The sequence below is a fragment of the Oncorhynchus clarkii genome, chromosome 22, assembly GCF_045791955.1.
Source record: "Oncorhynchus clarkii lewisi isolate Uvic-CL-2024 chromosome 22, UVic_Ocla_1.0, whole genome shotgun sequence".
In the NCBI taxonomy this organism is placed as follows: domain Eukaryota; kingdom Metazoa; phylum Chordata; class Actinopteri; order Salmoniformes; family Salmonidae; genus Oncorhynchus; species Oncorhynchus clarkii.
This window is the reverse complement of record NC_092168.1, coordinates 31,666,502-31,681,282: the sequence shown is the minus strand read 5'-3', so window position 1 is coordinate 31,681,282 and position 14,781 is coordinate 31,666,502. Positions and strand designations below refer to the sequence as shown.

At 40.6% G+C, this 14,781-nt stretch overlaps 2 protein-coding genes across 4 annotated transcripts in view; both read left to right on the top strand.

Annotated features, from left to right (window-relative positions):
• Positions 1–9,231, top strand: part of LOC139380788 (nck-associated protein 1-like) — a 71,864-nt gene extending 62,633 nt beyond the window's left edge. For 2 of the 3 annotated variants that reach the window (XM_071123818.1, XM_071123815.1), the window contains 5 exons: positions 140–233; positions 3,001–3,117; positions 3,410–3,519; positions 5,575–5,664; positions 6,789–9,229. In XM_071123818.1, the coding sequence (XP_070979919.1) occupies positions 140–233; positions 3,001–3,117; positions 3,410–3,519; positions 5,575–5,664; positions 6,789–6,905 (528 nt within the window). In that variant the 3' untranslated portion in view covers positions 6,906–9,229. Of the gene's footprint in view, positions 1–139; positions 234–3,000; positions 3,118–3,409; positions 3,520–5,574; positions 5,665–6,788 lie in introns of all 3 variants that reach the window. The other variant, XM_071123817.1, reaches the window with a different exon arrangement.
• A 465-nt stretch (positions 9,232–9,696) lies between these two features.
• LOC139380787 (frizzled related protein) lies at positions 9,697–14,538 on the top strand. The gene is made up of 6 exons (XM_071123814.1): positions 9,697–11,517; positions 11,669–11,707; positions 11,859–11,918; positions 12,212–12,277; positions 12,626–12,830; positions 13,162–14,538. Exons 1-6 carry the CDS (start codon positions 11,058–11,060, stop codon positions 13,283–13,285), a joined length of 954 nt encoding a protein of 317 aa, XP_070979915.1. The 5' UTR covers positions 9,697–11,057; the 3' UTR covers positions 13,286–14,538.
• The last annotated feature ends 243 nt before the right edge of the window (positions 14,539–14,781 follow it).

Below are 14,781 nucleotides of genomic sequence, written 5' to 3'. Positions count from 1 at the left end.
CATACACTGTTCTGTAAATTGCTTTCGATTAAAGCATCTGCTAAGTGGCATATATTATTCATATTATTAATATGATGTATAAATAGCTGTTGTGTTTGAAGCAGACTGACTCTCTGATGTCCTGTATGTTGATCATCAGGTGGCCATGAATGTGTATGAGCTGTCCTCTGCAGCAGGCCTGCCCTGTGAGATAGACCCTGCCTTAGTGGTGGCCCTCTCCTCCCAGAAGTCAGGTAAGATAGGACACTCCATACACTGCTTCATCACACAGCTGATACATGGAAGTCCATTTCTCTGTATGCACCATTGAGGACGTCTCTATGATTGTGTATTCCATGAAATTATTGTTGAATAATGACTAACTGTAACAAGAACACATGTGAACTAGTTTGCTGCACATCTTGGATTTAGTCAATCGGCAATTTACATTTTGAATTAATGGATATGTTTAGCTGTTGAGCTGAAATGACGATGGCTATCATATGCATCATAACCTGAGTTACATGTGCAACCACTGTGTATAGGGATGACTGATTCGCTGTTGAAATCTCAGAGTTTGAAAGTAAATCTGTTAATAATGGCAAAGAGAGAGAGAGTTGGACAAGCATTAGAACTACATTCCCTGCTGAGGTCATGTATCAAACTAATGTTTTCATAAATTAAAATGAAATGCATGTCCTGTCAATTTTTCATAATCGCAACAGATATGCCATGCTTTGTTTAGGTAATGTTTTAACACCCCAGCACCCCTGAGGGACGTGTTACTTAACAGGACATGTTGATGCTTATACACACTGGTATTAGTTTGTCAAGTCATGTAGCCTGCAGCCATATCCACAAAGTGCTGTCCATTCCATATGTGCGTCCCTTCACTTTTTCCACATTTTGTTACATTACAGCCTTATTCTAAAATGTATTACATGTTTAAAAATCCTCATCAATCTACACACAATACCCCATAATGACAGGGTTTTTTAAATGTTTGCTAAATGATATATCAACAACTTGATTGGAGTCACCCTGTGGTAAATTCAATTGATTGGACATGATTTGGAAAGGCACACACCTGTCTATATAAGGTCCCACAGTTGACAGTGCATGTCAGAGCAAAAACCAAGCCATGAGGTAGAAGGAATTTTCCTTAGAGCTCCGAGACAGGATTGAGTCGAAGCACAGATCTGGGGAAGGGTACCAAAAAATATCATAAGCATTGAAGGTCCCCACAAACACAGTGGTCTCCATCAATCTTAAATGGACGAAGTTTGGAACCACCACGACTCTTCCTAGAGCTGGCCGCCCGGGCCAAACTGACCAATCGGGGGAGAAGGGCCTTTGTCAGGGACGTGACCAAGAACCCAATGGGGACTCTGACAGAGCTCCAGAGTTCCTCTTTGGAGATGGGAGAACCTTCCAGAAGGGCAACCATTGCTGCAGCATTCCACCAATCAGGCCTTTATGGTAGAATGGCCAGACGGAAGCCACTCCTCAGTAAAAGGCACTTGACAGCCCGCTTTGAGTTTGCCAAAAGGCACCTAAAGGACTCTCAGGCCATGAGAAACAAGATTCTCTGGTCTGATGAATCCAAGATTGAGCTCTTTGTCCTGAATGCCAAGTGTCACATCTGGAGAAGCATGGTGGTGGCAGCATCGTGCTGTGGGGATGTTTTTCAGTGGCAGGGACTGGGAAACGACTCATGATCGAGGGAAAGATGAACGGAGCAAAGTACAGAGAGATCGTTGATGAAAACCTGCTCCAGAGAACACAGGCCCTCAAACTGGGGTGAAGGTTCACCTTCCAACAGGACAATGACCCTAAGCACACAGCCAAGACAATGCAGGAGTGGCTTCGGGACAAGTCTCTGAATGTCCTTGAGTGGCCCAGCCAGAGCCCGGAATTGAACCCGATCAAACATCTCTGGAGTGACCTGAAAATAGCTGTGCAGCGACGCTCCCGATCCAACCTGACAGAGCTTGAGAAGATCTGCAGAGAAGAATGGGAGAAACTCTCCAAATACAGGTGTGCCAAGTCTGTAGCGTCATACCCAAGAAGATGTGAGGCTTTAATAGCTGCCCAAGGTGCTTCAACAAAGTACAAAGTAAACGGTCAGAATACTTATGTAAATGTGATTTTTTTCATGACAAAAATATCTAAACCTGTTTTTGCTTTATCATTATGGGGTATTGTTTGTAGATTGAGGGGGAAATAACTATTTAATCGATTTTAGAAATAGGCTGTAATTTAACAAAATGTGGAAAAAGTCAAGGGGTCTTAATACTTTCCGAATGCACTCTATGTCCCAAATGTTACCCTATTCCCAGAGATTCCTCTGTTTGCATCCCAAATGGCACCCTGTCCCCTGTATAGGTGTCTGGTCAAAAGTAGTGCACTATATAGGGAATAGGGTGCCATTTGGGACGAAACCACTGGCTCTCCTCAAGTTCCCAGCCTCTCTCTGTTGCTCTAAGGAAAATACTCAATAACATTGCTTTAACTCTGTCAGAGCCATTAAGAGCCCTGCAGGCCGTTTGGCCAGCGAAGACATTTCTATTATGCCCCTGCTGTTCTTATACAAACCTCTGTTTAATATCAAAATAGTTATCAACCCTCAACTTCATCCCCTAGGATGCAAATGGTAGTGCACTACTTTTGACCAGGGCCTTAGGGAGACCCATAAGGGTCTGGTCAAAAGTAGTGCAATATAGAGAATAGGATGCCATTTGGGAGGCATTCCTACCCCGTGCTGGGTCCACATAGTTGAATCATCTCCCAGTGTTGTCCTGTTAATATAAATTACAGCTAATTACAGAGCCTTATTGCAGTTTGTCTTGGCTAGAGGGTCTTCGTGTTCAGATAATATCCAAATTGGATCCCCCCGATTTCCCCCAAACTGCTATTTTTTTATATATTTTTTTCTCTATGTCATGATGCCAAGATAAAGTCGTGCTGTTAAGCTGTCATGGTGATGGTTTGTTAACAGACATTTCCTTTCTTTGGTAACAGAGAACATCAGTCCTGAGGAGGAGTACAAGATAGCGTGCCTGCTGATGGTGTTTGTGGCGGTCTCTATGCCCACCTTGGCAAGCAACGTCATGTCCCAGTATAGCCCTGCTATTGAAGGTACCTGTTTTTAGATACATGAAGTAAATGTTCTATGTACATTTTAAGTCTATTTGTTGTTATACTTGATATGGTTCCTTCATAATAGTCCTTTGTTAAAAGTGCTGTGACATACAGTAAGTAATAAGATGTCTTAAGGACATTTTATGTTCAGCTGTTGTTCCATGTATATGGATTGATGTGGTTTAGTCTCAAGTTAACATTGTAGAAAGATATAGTAGATAGTTTTACCCGCGGTGTTTAACGACATAGTCGATACACTAATATCTACTTGTCTGTCATCCTTTCACAGGTCACTGCAACAACATCCACTGTCTGGCTAAAGCTATAAACCAGATCGCTGCAGCTTTATTCACCATCCACAAGGGCAGCATCGAGGACCGCCTCAAAGAGTTCCTCGCAGTACGTTTTATAGTGGTAGTCCATTTGGTTTATACCACACATTTCTCTCCGCCCTTTCTTATTATTTATTATAAGCAGCTCTCTTCTTTCATCTGTTTCCTATTTAATATCTCTGGTGGGTTTTTCAAAATGCTAGCGAGTGTATGCTAAATGGCACACTTCCCTATATAGTGCACTTCTTTTGGGCCCTGGAATAGGGTGCTATTTGGGACAGAGCCAAGATTGTGTAAGAATTTATTACACACAGCGTGGGAGGAGGCAGGATATTTATTTTATTTCATTTTTTATTTTCATGACCGGGATTGATAAACATTAATGTTCCATAAACCTTCTGTGATTCTAAATCATTTTTTATTTTAATATCTGAAATGAATTTTCCTGGATACCGGGGCTTTTTCTGCATCGCTGAGGAGGAGGGTACAGCACACCACCAACCTTGTTTTCCCCTCTGTGTTTCCATTGGAATTATTCCTCATAAAATGTTGTCTCTTACTTTGTATTGCGCTCCAATATTGTATTACTACAACAGTGTTAAAATATGTAATGCTGTCTGCAGTCTGATACCATGTGAGATGCAGCCCAAGCCCCATCCTCTTTGAAACCCTGCAGTGTTTAGTTAACATCCAAGAGGCAAGGTTAGAGTGGTAGACTTTAAATGTCTGGTAACATTGTGCTTTAAATGTCTGGTAACATTGTGCTTTAAATGTCTGGTAACATTGTGCTTTAAATGTCTGTTAACATTGTGCTTTAAATGTCTGTTAACATTGTGCTTTAAATGTCTAGTAACATTGTGCTTTAAATGTCTAGTAACATTGTGCTTTAAATGTCTGTTAACATTGTGCTTTAAATGTCTAGTAACATTGTGCTTTAAATGTCTAGTAACATTGTGCTTTAAATGTCTAGTAACATTGTGCTTTAAATGTCTAGTAACATTGTGCTTTAAATGTCTAGTAACATTGTGCTTTAAATGTCTAGTAACATTGTGCTTTAAATGTCTAGTAACATTGTGCTTTAAATGTCTGTTAACATTGTGCTTTAAATGTCTAGTAACATTGTGCTTTAAATGTCTAGTAACATTGTGCTTTAAATGTCTAGTAACATTGTGCTTTAAATGTCTAGTAACATTGTGCTTTAAATGTCTAGTAACATTGTGCTTTAAATGTCTAGTAACATTGTGCTTTAAATGTCTAGTAACATTGTGCTTTAAATGTCTAGTAACATTGTGCTTTAAATGTCTAGTAACATTGTGCTTTAAATGTCTAGTAACATTGTGAAAGTGATAGAAGAGACACGAGTGCTTCTATACATTTAGGACCGGTTTCCCCAGACACAGATAAATATTGCAGGACTAAAAGTTTGAATTGCTGTTTAGTTCAGAAATAGGATGTATCTGTGTCTGGGAAACCGGCCCTCGGTGTGAGAGTTGTTATCTTCGTCTGGGAAACCGGCCCTCGGTGTGAGAGTTGTTATCTGTGTCTGGGAAACCGGCCCTCGGTGTGAGAGTTGTTTTCTGTGTCTGGGAAACCGGCCCTCGGTGTGAGAGTTGTTATCTGTGTCTGGGAAACCGGCCCTCGGTGTGAGAGTTGTTATCTGTGTCTGGGAAACCGGCCCTCGGTGTGAGAGTTGTTATCTGTGTCTGGGAAACCGGCCCTCGGTGTGAGAGTTGTTATCTGTGTCTGGGAAACCGGCCCTCGGTGTGAGAGTTGTTATCTGTGTCTGGGAAACCGGCCCTCGGTGTGAGAGTTGTTTTCTCCGGTGCAGCTTGGTGACTTGTAGAAACATTGTGAAAAGACACCATGCTTCTTTCAGTGTTAAAGTTTACATTTGACATTTGAGTCATTTAGAAGACAATCTTATCCAGAGTAACTTACAGGAGCATTTAGGGTTAAGTGCATTGCTCAAGGGAACATCAACATTTTGGTTACTGGCACAACACTCTTAACCGCTAGGCTATCTGCCGCCCCATTTTGAAGTTGTTCTTAAAGCTTCTAGTTCTTTACCATTCTTCTACACAGTCAGTTGAAACTGATTGAAACAGTTCTCTCTCCCGTGCAGCTTGCCTCCTCCAGTTTGCTGAAGATCGGCCAGGAGACTGACAAAACCACAACAAGGAACAGAGAATCTGTCTACTTGCTCCTGGATATGGTGAGTCACATACTGTATGGATGAGTCCCAAATGGCATCCTATTCCCTATATAGTGCACTACTATATAGGGCCCTATAGGCCATGGTCAAAAGTAGTGCAGTATATAGGGAATAGGGTGCCATTTGGGATGCAGATTAATGTTCTATTTTAACCCTTTATTTAACCAGGAAGTCCCGTTTAGGTCAGAAGAAATGTTTCCCAAAGGAGACCTGGAAAATGAATTTAGGAGAGAGTCCTATACTAAAAATTGATGACACTATATCAAACCGAATGACTAAGAGTTACAGTTTTATAAAGTTAGGCTTACTATAAATAAGGATTACAATAGTCCAAGTAGATTGGAGTTTTACTGTATACTGTAGCACTTGAACTTTGAACTTGACATGCATTATGACTAAGCTAGCCATCATCTAACACATTGTCACATCATCTAATTATCATCTAACCATCATCTAACTAACACATGTAATATACCAGTTGGTTCCAAGGTCAACATTTTCACTAGCATTGGCCAGCACAAAGTAGAAGGAAAAGGAAGAGAATCGCATAACCTCTTTCTACTGGAAAATGAGCCAAGCATTATTTTCTTTGGAAAATGAACAGAGCACTATTTTCTTTCTGACTGTATTGAAAATTACATATGCAGTCATGCATACACATGTATGGTCTTTTGATCAGAGATGCTTACTCATTGGTCTGGAGATTTGCTTTCCTTTGAAGAATAATCTACAGGAGGGAGGTTGTTGAATAGAAAGACAACTGTAATGGAAAGAAGGAAGAATCAGCCACAGTCTTTATCCTGCAGTGGACCTGGCATAGGATAGAACACACACACTCACACACACACCCTTCTGCCTAATCCATGGGGCTACTCTGCCCCGATAACATAGAGAACAAGGCAAGATCACAAAAGTGTGATTAAACTTAATCTGCATCCCAAATGGCACCCTATTCCCTATATAGCACACTACTTTTGACCAGAGCCGTATGTGGGCCCTGGTCAAAAGTTGTGCGCTTTTATAGGGAATAGGGTGCCATTTGGGATGCAACCTATGTGTAACTTTGTTCACACAGTGTTTATTTTGGGTTGTATCCTTATCCATCCATGTGTTTTCTCTACCAGATTGTGCAGGAGTCCCCATTCCTGACCATGGACCTTCTGGAGTCTTGCTTCCCCTATGTGCTGCTCCGTAACGCATACCACGCCGTCTACAAGCAGAGTGTGCCTTCCTCCACCTGAGAGCCCTGAGAGGAGGTATAGAGAGGCTAGAGAGGAGGAGGTAGAGAGGCTAGAGAGGAGGAGGTAGAGAGGCTAGAGAGGAGGAGGTAGAGAGGAGGAGGTAGAGAGGAGGAGGTGGAGAGGCTAGAGAGGAGGAGGTGGAGAGGCTAGAGAGGAGGAGGTGGAGAGGCTAGAGAGGAGGAGGTGGAGAGGCTAGAGAGGAAGAGGAGAGGCTAGAGAGGAGGAGGAAGAGGAGAGGCTAGAGAGGAGGAGAGGCTATAGAGGAGGAGGAGAGGCTGGAGAGGAGGAGGAAGAGGAGAGGCTAGAGAGGAGGAGGAGGAGGAGAGGCTAGCGAGAGAGGAAAGGTGAGAGAGAGAGAGCGAGAGAGAGAGAGGCAGGGAGGCTAGCGAGAGAGAGAGGCAGGGAGGCTAGCGAGAGAGAGAGGCAGGGAGGCTAGCGAGAGAGGGAGGCTAGCGAGAGAGAGAGGCAGGGAGGCTAGCAGAGAGAGAGGCAGGCAGGGAGGCTCCCTGCCTAGCGAGAGAAAGAGGTTCTGTCTGGAGCCTTAGCATGCAGAGAGTGAAGGAGACAACATCAGGGGTCTTATGTATCAAGCTTCTCAGAGTAGGAGTGATAATTTGAGATCAGTTTTGCCTTTTAGATCACAATAATATTTTATTTGGATCCCACTGCTAATCTCTTCCTGGAGTCCAAACAGGAAACAAAACGACAAATAGAATACATAAAATGCATAATATACATAACACTACAGAATACACTACATAATACAATGCTTAATACAATACTTAATACAATGCAGAATACACTACGTAATACTTAATACAGTGCAGAATACAGTACATAATGCAATACTTAATACAAATTAATATAAAAATGTCTCTCTAAACAGTCCCCGTCGTGCCGTAAGGTGTTGTTTTATCCATTTTTTAAAATCTGGTTGTATTGCTACTTTGAGTTACCCGGGTTGGTAGAGAGTTCCATTTAGTCATGGCTCTCTGTAATACTGTGCGTTTCCCAGCCTCTGTTCTGGACCTGGGGGACTATGAAGATACCTCTGGCTGCATGTCTTGTGTTGTACCTATGAGTGTCCGAACTATGTGCCAACTGCTTGAACAAACAGTTCGATACCTTTAACCAATCAACACCTGGCAAAAAAAAGACTTTGAGCCAAGAGAGATTGACATGCATACCACTGACATCCACCCTCTGTATACATTTTCCGTGCAATATGTGCTGCTCTGTTCTGGATCAACTGCAATTTTCCTTTGTCCTTATTTGCCGCACAAGTTTACACAACTGGGCAGTAGTCCAAGTCTGACAAAACTAGGGCCTGTAGGACCTGTCTGGTTGATTTCGATGTCAAGAAAGCAGAGCAACTTCTTATCATGAACAGAACTCTTCCCATTTTAGCAACCATTTAGTCTATGTTTTGACCATGACAGTTTGCTAGCTATGGTTACACCCAGCAGTTACATAGACAGGGGACCTGATCCTAGATCAGAACTCCTACTCTGAGACGCTTGATACATGCAGGCAGCCCCAGAGCCCTATACTGAGAATATAAATATATGGCTCTGTACAACTTGTGTCTGATATGATGATGTGACCATTGTGGGTGTGCTGTGTTTCATCTTCAGTCTTAAAGAAAACAAAAAAATAATATTATTGATTTTGTGGGATCAGGGTTTTTTCTTTTCACCCAGTTTTATGAATGAATAATTTGTTTACTTAAATGAATCTGATGTAAGCTTTGTTGACAATGATCAGTGGTACACTACTACTTAATTACATTTTTGAATACTGTCATAGTCTTTCATTTCTAAATATTGAATGGGTTAAAAAATGTAACACTAAAATTGCTATTAAGGGAAGCATTGCAATGTGCAAAACTAATTGCAGATTTTTGGGGAAATGATGATCCACAGTTATTCCATTCACCATCTGTTGATTATTACAGTATGTGTATCTGTGAATTTGTGTTAATTACATTCTTGTGTTCTTTTGAGATATTTGCCAAACTGTTGAGAAACCATAGCATTTTATATTATTTGGAGCTAAGCTAAAATGTTGGTATTAAACTTAAATATTATGAAAAGTGGTAACAGATCGTTGATATTTGTATAAAGCATAGAATAATTTTTTAACTAAATGCCTCATTGGCATAACCACTCCATTGTACCTGTCTGTATGGTATATAATAAACATTCTTTCATATTTACTGAATGTTAATAAATAGCTCTCCTTTTACCACTTTTATATGTTTTCGATGTTTCGATGAACTGTGTGTCCTCCATAACGTGACAAATAAATCTTAGGCTATATCCACTTACTGGCCTGTGTTTTTTTATTTTTTATCTAAACTTCAGGACATAAACTGCACACAAAATTCTATACATACTCAGACATACATACAGTACTACGATTAGCCAAATCATTTTAACTTGAGTTTGCATTTGAGACATTCGTTTAGAGAAATGTCCACAAAAGTTCAAGCTGTCACACTTGGCAGCTAATTGTCAAACTCACATCTGACCTGATTGTGTTATTGAGTTGGCTTCTCAGTGTATTCTGAAACAAAGGTTGTCTAAAACTTGGTCTTTCCTAGAACAGCTGTATTTTCGTAGGCCAACATTGGTCTTAGTCACTTGTTTCGTGCTTTTTTGTGTGTTTTTTTTGCTGTCAAAATATTAGTGGGGAAGTGTTCCTCCACCCTGAGGGTCCCGGCCAGCAGCCATCACATTGACGTTCCCCTGGTCATAATGTTAAACACCCCATCAGTCCCGTGCTCACACACACACAAGCATAGATACATGTGAACACACACGATCAGTGTTCATGTTTGACTGGAGGAACAAATGTGAACATTATAATAATGTCTGACAGGTAATCTACAAATCTTAAATCCTAAATCTGCTCTCTTTTCCACTGGTACAGTATTTGTGAGAAACTAAATGAAAAGGCTCTTTAAGAAGCTTTCATAACAGTAATTTGCTCCACTTTATTTGGCCTAATTTTGCATGGATCCAGAAAACTCTGAAATGGTATTTAATTAAATAGTGATCACTGAAATGGTATTTAATTAAATCATGAACACTGAAATGGTATTTAATTAAATAGTGATCACTGAAATTGTATTTAATTAAATAGTGAACACTGAAATTGTATTTTAATTAAATAGTGAACACTGAAATGGTGAATACTGTATCTTAATTATAATTAACTATTTGACCCTATATGACCCCTTGGTCACATGTAATTTAAACGATCCCTTTAAAATCCTCCATGCTGTTCATTGTATATTATTTAAACACTGTTTGCATAAAGGATGCTATTTAACACATTCTTAATCTTGTCAACAGCCAATAAGCCTATTAACACTCATCAAAGACAATTGTGTTGTGTTTACACTAGTTAGGCTTGATTAAAGTTTATTGTGTACTTAGCACTATCCTCATATGTCTTTAGATTTGTGACTTTATACTGGTGTCTTTGTAAGGGTTTCATGACTTTTAATCCAAATAGAAATGAATAGGCCTAGCTACTGAAATGAGTTAGGCTATATAGCCTATTTCATAACGACCAAGCGTTTCAAAGAAGGCTGTGGGACAAGCTATCCAGCCCTGCTTGGTATTGGCTTGAAGCAGGAGAGGAGGAGTGTCCTGGGTCAGACTGAGGCATGATGATGATGCGGAGGGGTAAAAAAGCTGGTCCCGCACTGTGCGGTCACTGCGATTCCAGCGAGCAATCACTGCAGCGCAAACTGGTCTGGGAAGGGATTGAGAGAGCGGAGCCACCACCCCAGCCCACTTCCACCCGCAATATGATCACACACGCGCCGATGGAATAAGCAACAAAAGAACAGTGGGAAAACTAAAGGAATCTCCACGATATCTCCCGCTAGGAATTCAATTCGAATAGGCTTTGTTGTTTTGGTTTTACGCACGAAAGATGACTTTCGCTCCTCGTTCCTTCTACGTGACGCTAAGTTTGGACACGTCCAGGTAGACAGACAACTTTCGACAGCAACTTTAGGGCTATAGATTTTAGGATTGCATTGAAGTTTATCTATGCCTACTTCATAACCAGGCATTGCATTTAGCTTTCCATTTTTTGTAATTTTGTTATCCGAAACCACCTGTCTGAATATAACTGAGGATGATCATGTTTTCACACGAGTTCTTCGTCTCCTTCCTCGCGGTTACCTGTCTGTTTGGGATACCCAGAGCGTCCGCAGCGGCTTGCGAGCCCATCCGGATCCCACTGTGCAAGTCCATGCCCTGGAACATGACGAAAATGCCCAACCACCTCCACCACAGCACCCAGGCGAACGCAGTCTTAGCGATTGAGCAGTTTGAAGGGCTTCTTGGCACTCAGTGCAGTCCAGATTTACTGTTCTTTCTGTGCGCAATGTACGCTCCAATATGCACTATTGACTTCCAACACGACCCTATCAAGCCATGCAAGTCGGTGTGTGAACGGGCGAAGTGCGGCTGTGAACCGGTGATGAAGCGGTATAATCACACCTGGCCAGAGAGCTTGGCCTGCGAGGATCTGCCAGTCTATGACCGGGGAGTCTGTATCTCGCCAGAGGCCATTGTCAAAGCAGAAGGACCAGGTAGGATAAGGGTGTATTTCTGAAATAGATATTGTGAATAAATATACCTCACATAATATAAAGAGAAAGAGATCAAAGGGAAAATATGATGATGATGTACAATTCTCTACATCAGCCACTTGTAAGTAAATATTATTCCTCTCTTCCTCAGACAACCCCTATTATCAAGACCCCTCAAAATGCTCACCTGGTAAGATCCATGTGACCCTTGAATATGTTCCCAATATAAAGTGACAAAAAAATTCAACCACAGTTGCCTATTTTATTAGAGGCTACTTGTGAAGTGATATATTGTACTGTTCTTCAGTGAAAATGTTCTCATCATTGTTATCTTTATTCAGAATCAACTCCTGACTTTCCAAGTGACTCTCACAATGTGAACTGTAAAGGAGCCAACAATGGTAAAATAATATTCACATTTTCTTTGCTTTATCTAAACATTTGAATACTTTTGCATGGAGCTGTTTTTGTCCTAACATACTAAAAATGTATCATAATGTGCTTAGAAATGTATGTCTACAATATTTTTGGCTATTGAATTTAGTGCTGAAGAATCTTTTCTGTACAGTATTATGTTAGAATACGATATAGATTTTGATGTCATGTGTTTGTCATTGCATTTATTTCAAGAATGTAATATTGCTGTTCAAATACCAGATGTTCTACAATGAATCACATCCTTTTATTGTTTCAGATCGATGCAAGTGCAAGTCGGTAAGACTGGGTCTCAAGACCTACCTAAAGAGTAATTACAACTATGGTGGGTTATTTTCTGTATGATTTTTTAGGCAATTACTTTTGCAGTTCTGAAGTGAGTGAGAGAAGATTCCAGAATGAGAGAGATATAGTTAGCTGATTATTACAATGCATGATATTATCATTGTCCTAAAACTCTGGATGTTATTCCAGACACAGATTAAACCTAGTCCTGCAGTAAAAAGCACTCTCAATGGAATCTCCATCAAAAGTGCTTTTTAGTCCTGGACTAGGCTTAATTCATGTCCAGGAAAACGTCCCTGAATGTTCAGTCAAACAAATTGGCTTTTAAATGTAAAGGTTCCTAAAATAATCAAATGAAATAAAATCGTGTTTAATCTTTTCCTCCCAGTGATTCGTGCGAGGGTGAAGGAGATTAGAAGCAGAAATCATGATCTGAGTGCCATCGTGGAGGTCAAAGACATCCTGAAGTCTTCCTTAGTGAACATCCCTCGTGATACAGTCACACTGTACTACAACTCTGGCTGTCCCTGTCCTCCTCTCACTGCCAACGACGAGTACATCATCATGGGTTACGAGAACGAGGAGAGATCCAGGTACGTCTTTAGCCAGTCGTATTACTGTATCTCTATTAGCAACAATCATTCATGGAATCATTTATATATGATTGTGTACATCAGCAGAGCTGTCAATTCCAAATGTCATAATTGATAGCAATGGAGGAGAATAGGAATTGGAATGGAACTTTCAGTTAAAAATGTACAACAAGATAGGAGTCAATTCCATTTCAATTCAGGATTGAAATGGAATTGACTCCAACCCTGTTGTACATTTTTAAGGAAGGCAGTAGGACCTACTGTAGCCCTACTTCCAGCTTTATGTAATTCATAACACATTGTAACTCATATGCCCCCCACCTGTCTGTAGACTTCTGCTCATCGAAGGCTCCATTGCACAGAAGTGGAAGGACCGTATGGGGAGGAAGGTGAGGCGTTGGGACCAGAGCCGGGGGAACTCGGGGAGAAGCAATATGCGGAGGAGCCGCCACTGATCAACCAAGACGCGTCCCTGTGCAGTGATGATCGGGTTGCAAAATTCCACCAACTTTCCCAAAATTCCAAGTTTTCTGGAATCAGGGGGGAATAAGCAAGAAATATGTAATCCTCCAACTGGGAATTCTGGGAATTTGGGGAAAGTTACCAGAATGTTGCAACCCTAAATGATGACATATGGGACAACATATGGAGATAGAAAGAAAAGTGTTTGCAGACAGAAAACTGAAATTGCACTATTGCACGTTTTATTTTTCAAAACTGTTGTAGCTGAATGTAGATTATTTTTTAGTTGTTGCTTTGTTTTGTATTATATTTGTTTATAATTCTTTTTTGAGTGTGTGTGTTTTCATAATTTTTTTTGCACAAACAAAATGTTCATTTAACAGTGCTGAGTGTGTGTACAGTTGGATGAGACTTGCGAGGGACTTTACTGGAAGAGTGACAGGGACTTTATCCTACATGGCACCCTATTAACTATATAGGGAACTTTGGACTTGGCCCAGGCTCTGGTCAAAAGTAGTGAACTATATAGGAAATAGGGTGTCATTTAGGATGCACAATGGTCTTAGCACAGCATTATGTTAGAAGCACTCTAAAGAAAAATGATGAATATTTATCTAGCAGCTAGAGACTGCACATGGGATGAAGTGGATGTCTTTAAGATACCAAAGTGCTTTTATGATGGGGTGCTCTGTAATGCTTTATTTCTTTTAAAGGAAACACAAACAAGTTGTAATCTGGCTATTTTACACTACAAGAGGATTTAACACGTTTCAAAGGAGAAAAATGAACAAAGGATGAGGAAGGTGGGAGGGAGGCAGGACATATGTTTTTGTCAGTATGCGAAGAAAAGTCAGATTGATCCAAGAAGACAGAGTATATCATGTCATTGATGACAACACAAAACACGGCAACATTGAGCTATTGAAATAATGATTGCATTACATGTAATATGTCTCCCTCTCTCTCTCTTTTTCTCTCTCTCTGGAACAAATGTTTGAATTGCTTTCTTATATGTCTCATGCTTTGGAGCTCTGATGATTTGCTAAGTGTCTTTCTTCCGGTCGTTTTTGGTGCTTCGGGTTTTTCTAAACTGAACTGTAGTTTTATACTTCTCATATACATCACTCTGGTTTGTCTTCGTACACAACATACATACATATATACATCTATGAAATGCTACCCAGCTCAATTGTGATTTTAAATCTGATTTGAGTGCTTTATTAAACATTGTCTGGCTGGTGTCATATCCAACGCATAGTCCATGGCTGTATGAGCTGTCTTGCAAATAATGTGATCAGAACATGTTTTTATTCCAAAACAATATTTTCCTCAGCAAACATGTAGGATACAGTATTACCCGTACCTGCATAGCCTAACCTACTTGAAGAACTCAACCTGACTAAATTGACCCGACTAAGCTACAACATGGGTAGCCATGACTGACTAGCCTACACACTTCAACATATTGAGAGAAGCTTGTTGAGAAGTC

Coding starts and splice junctions, on each gene's coding strand:
- LOC139380787 (XM_071123814.1), top strand. CDS start 11,058: ATGATCATGTTTTCACACGAGTTCTTCGTCTCCTTCCTCGCGGTTACC. Junction 11,518..11,668: donor TGTCAAAGCAGAAGGACCAG/GTAGGATAAGGG, acceptor TCTCTTCCTCAG/ACAACCCCTATTATCAAGAC. Junction 11,708..11,858: donor CCCCTCAAAATGCTCACCTG/GTAAGATCCATG, acceptor ATCTTTATTCAG/AATCAACTCCTGACTTTCCA.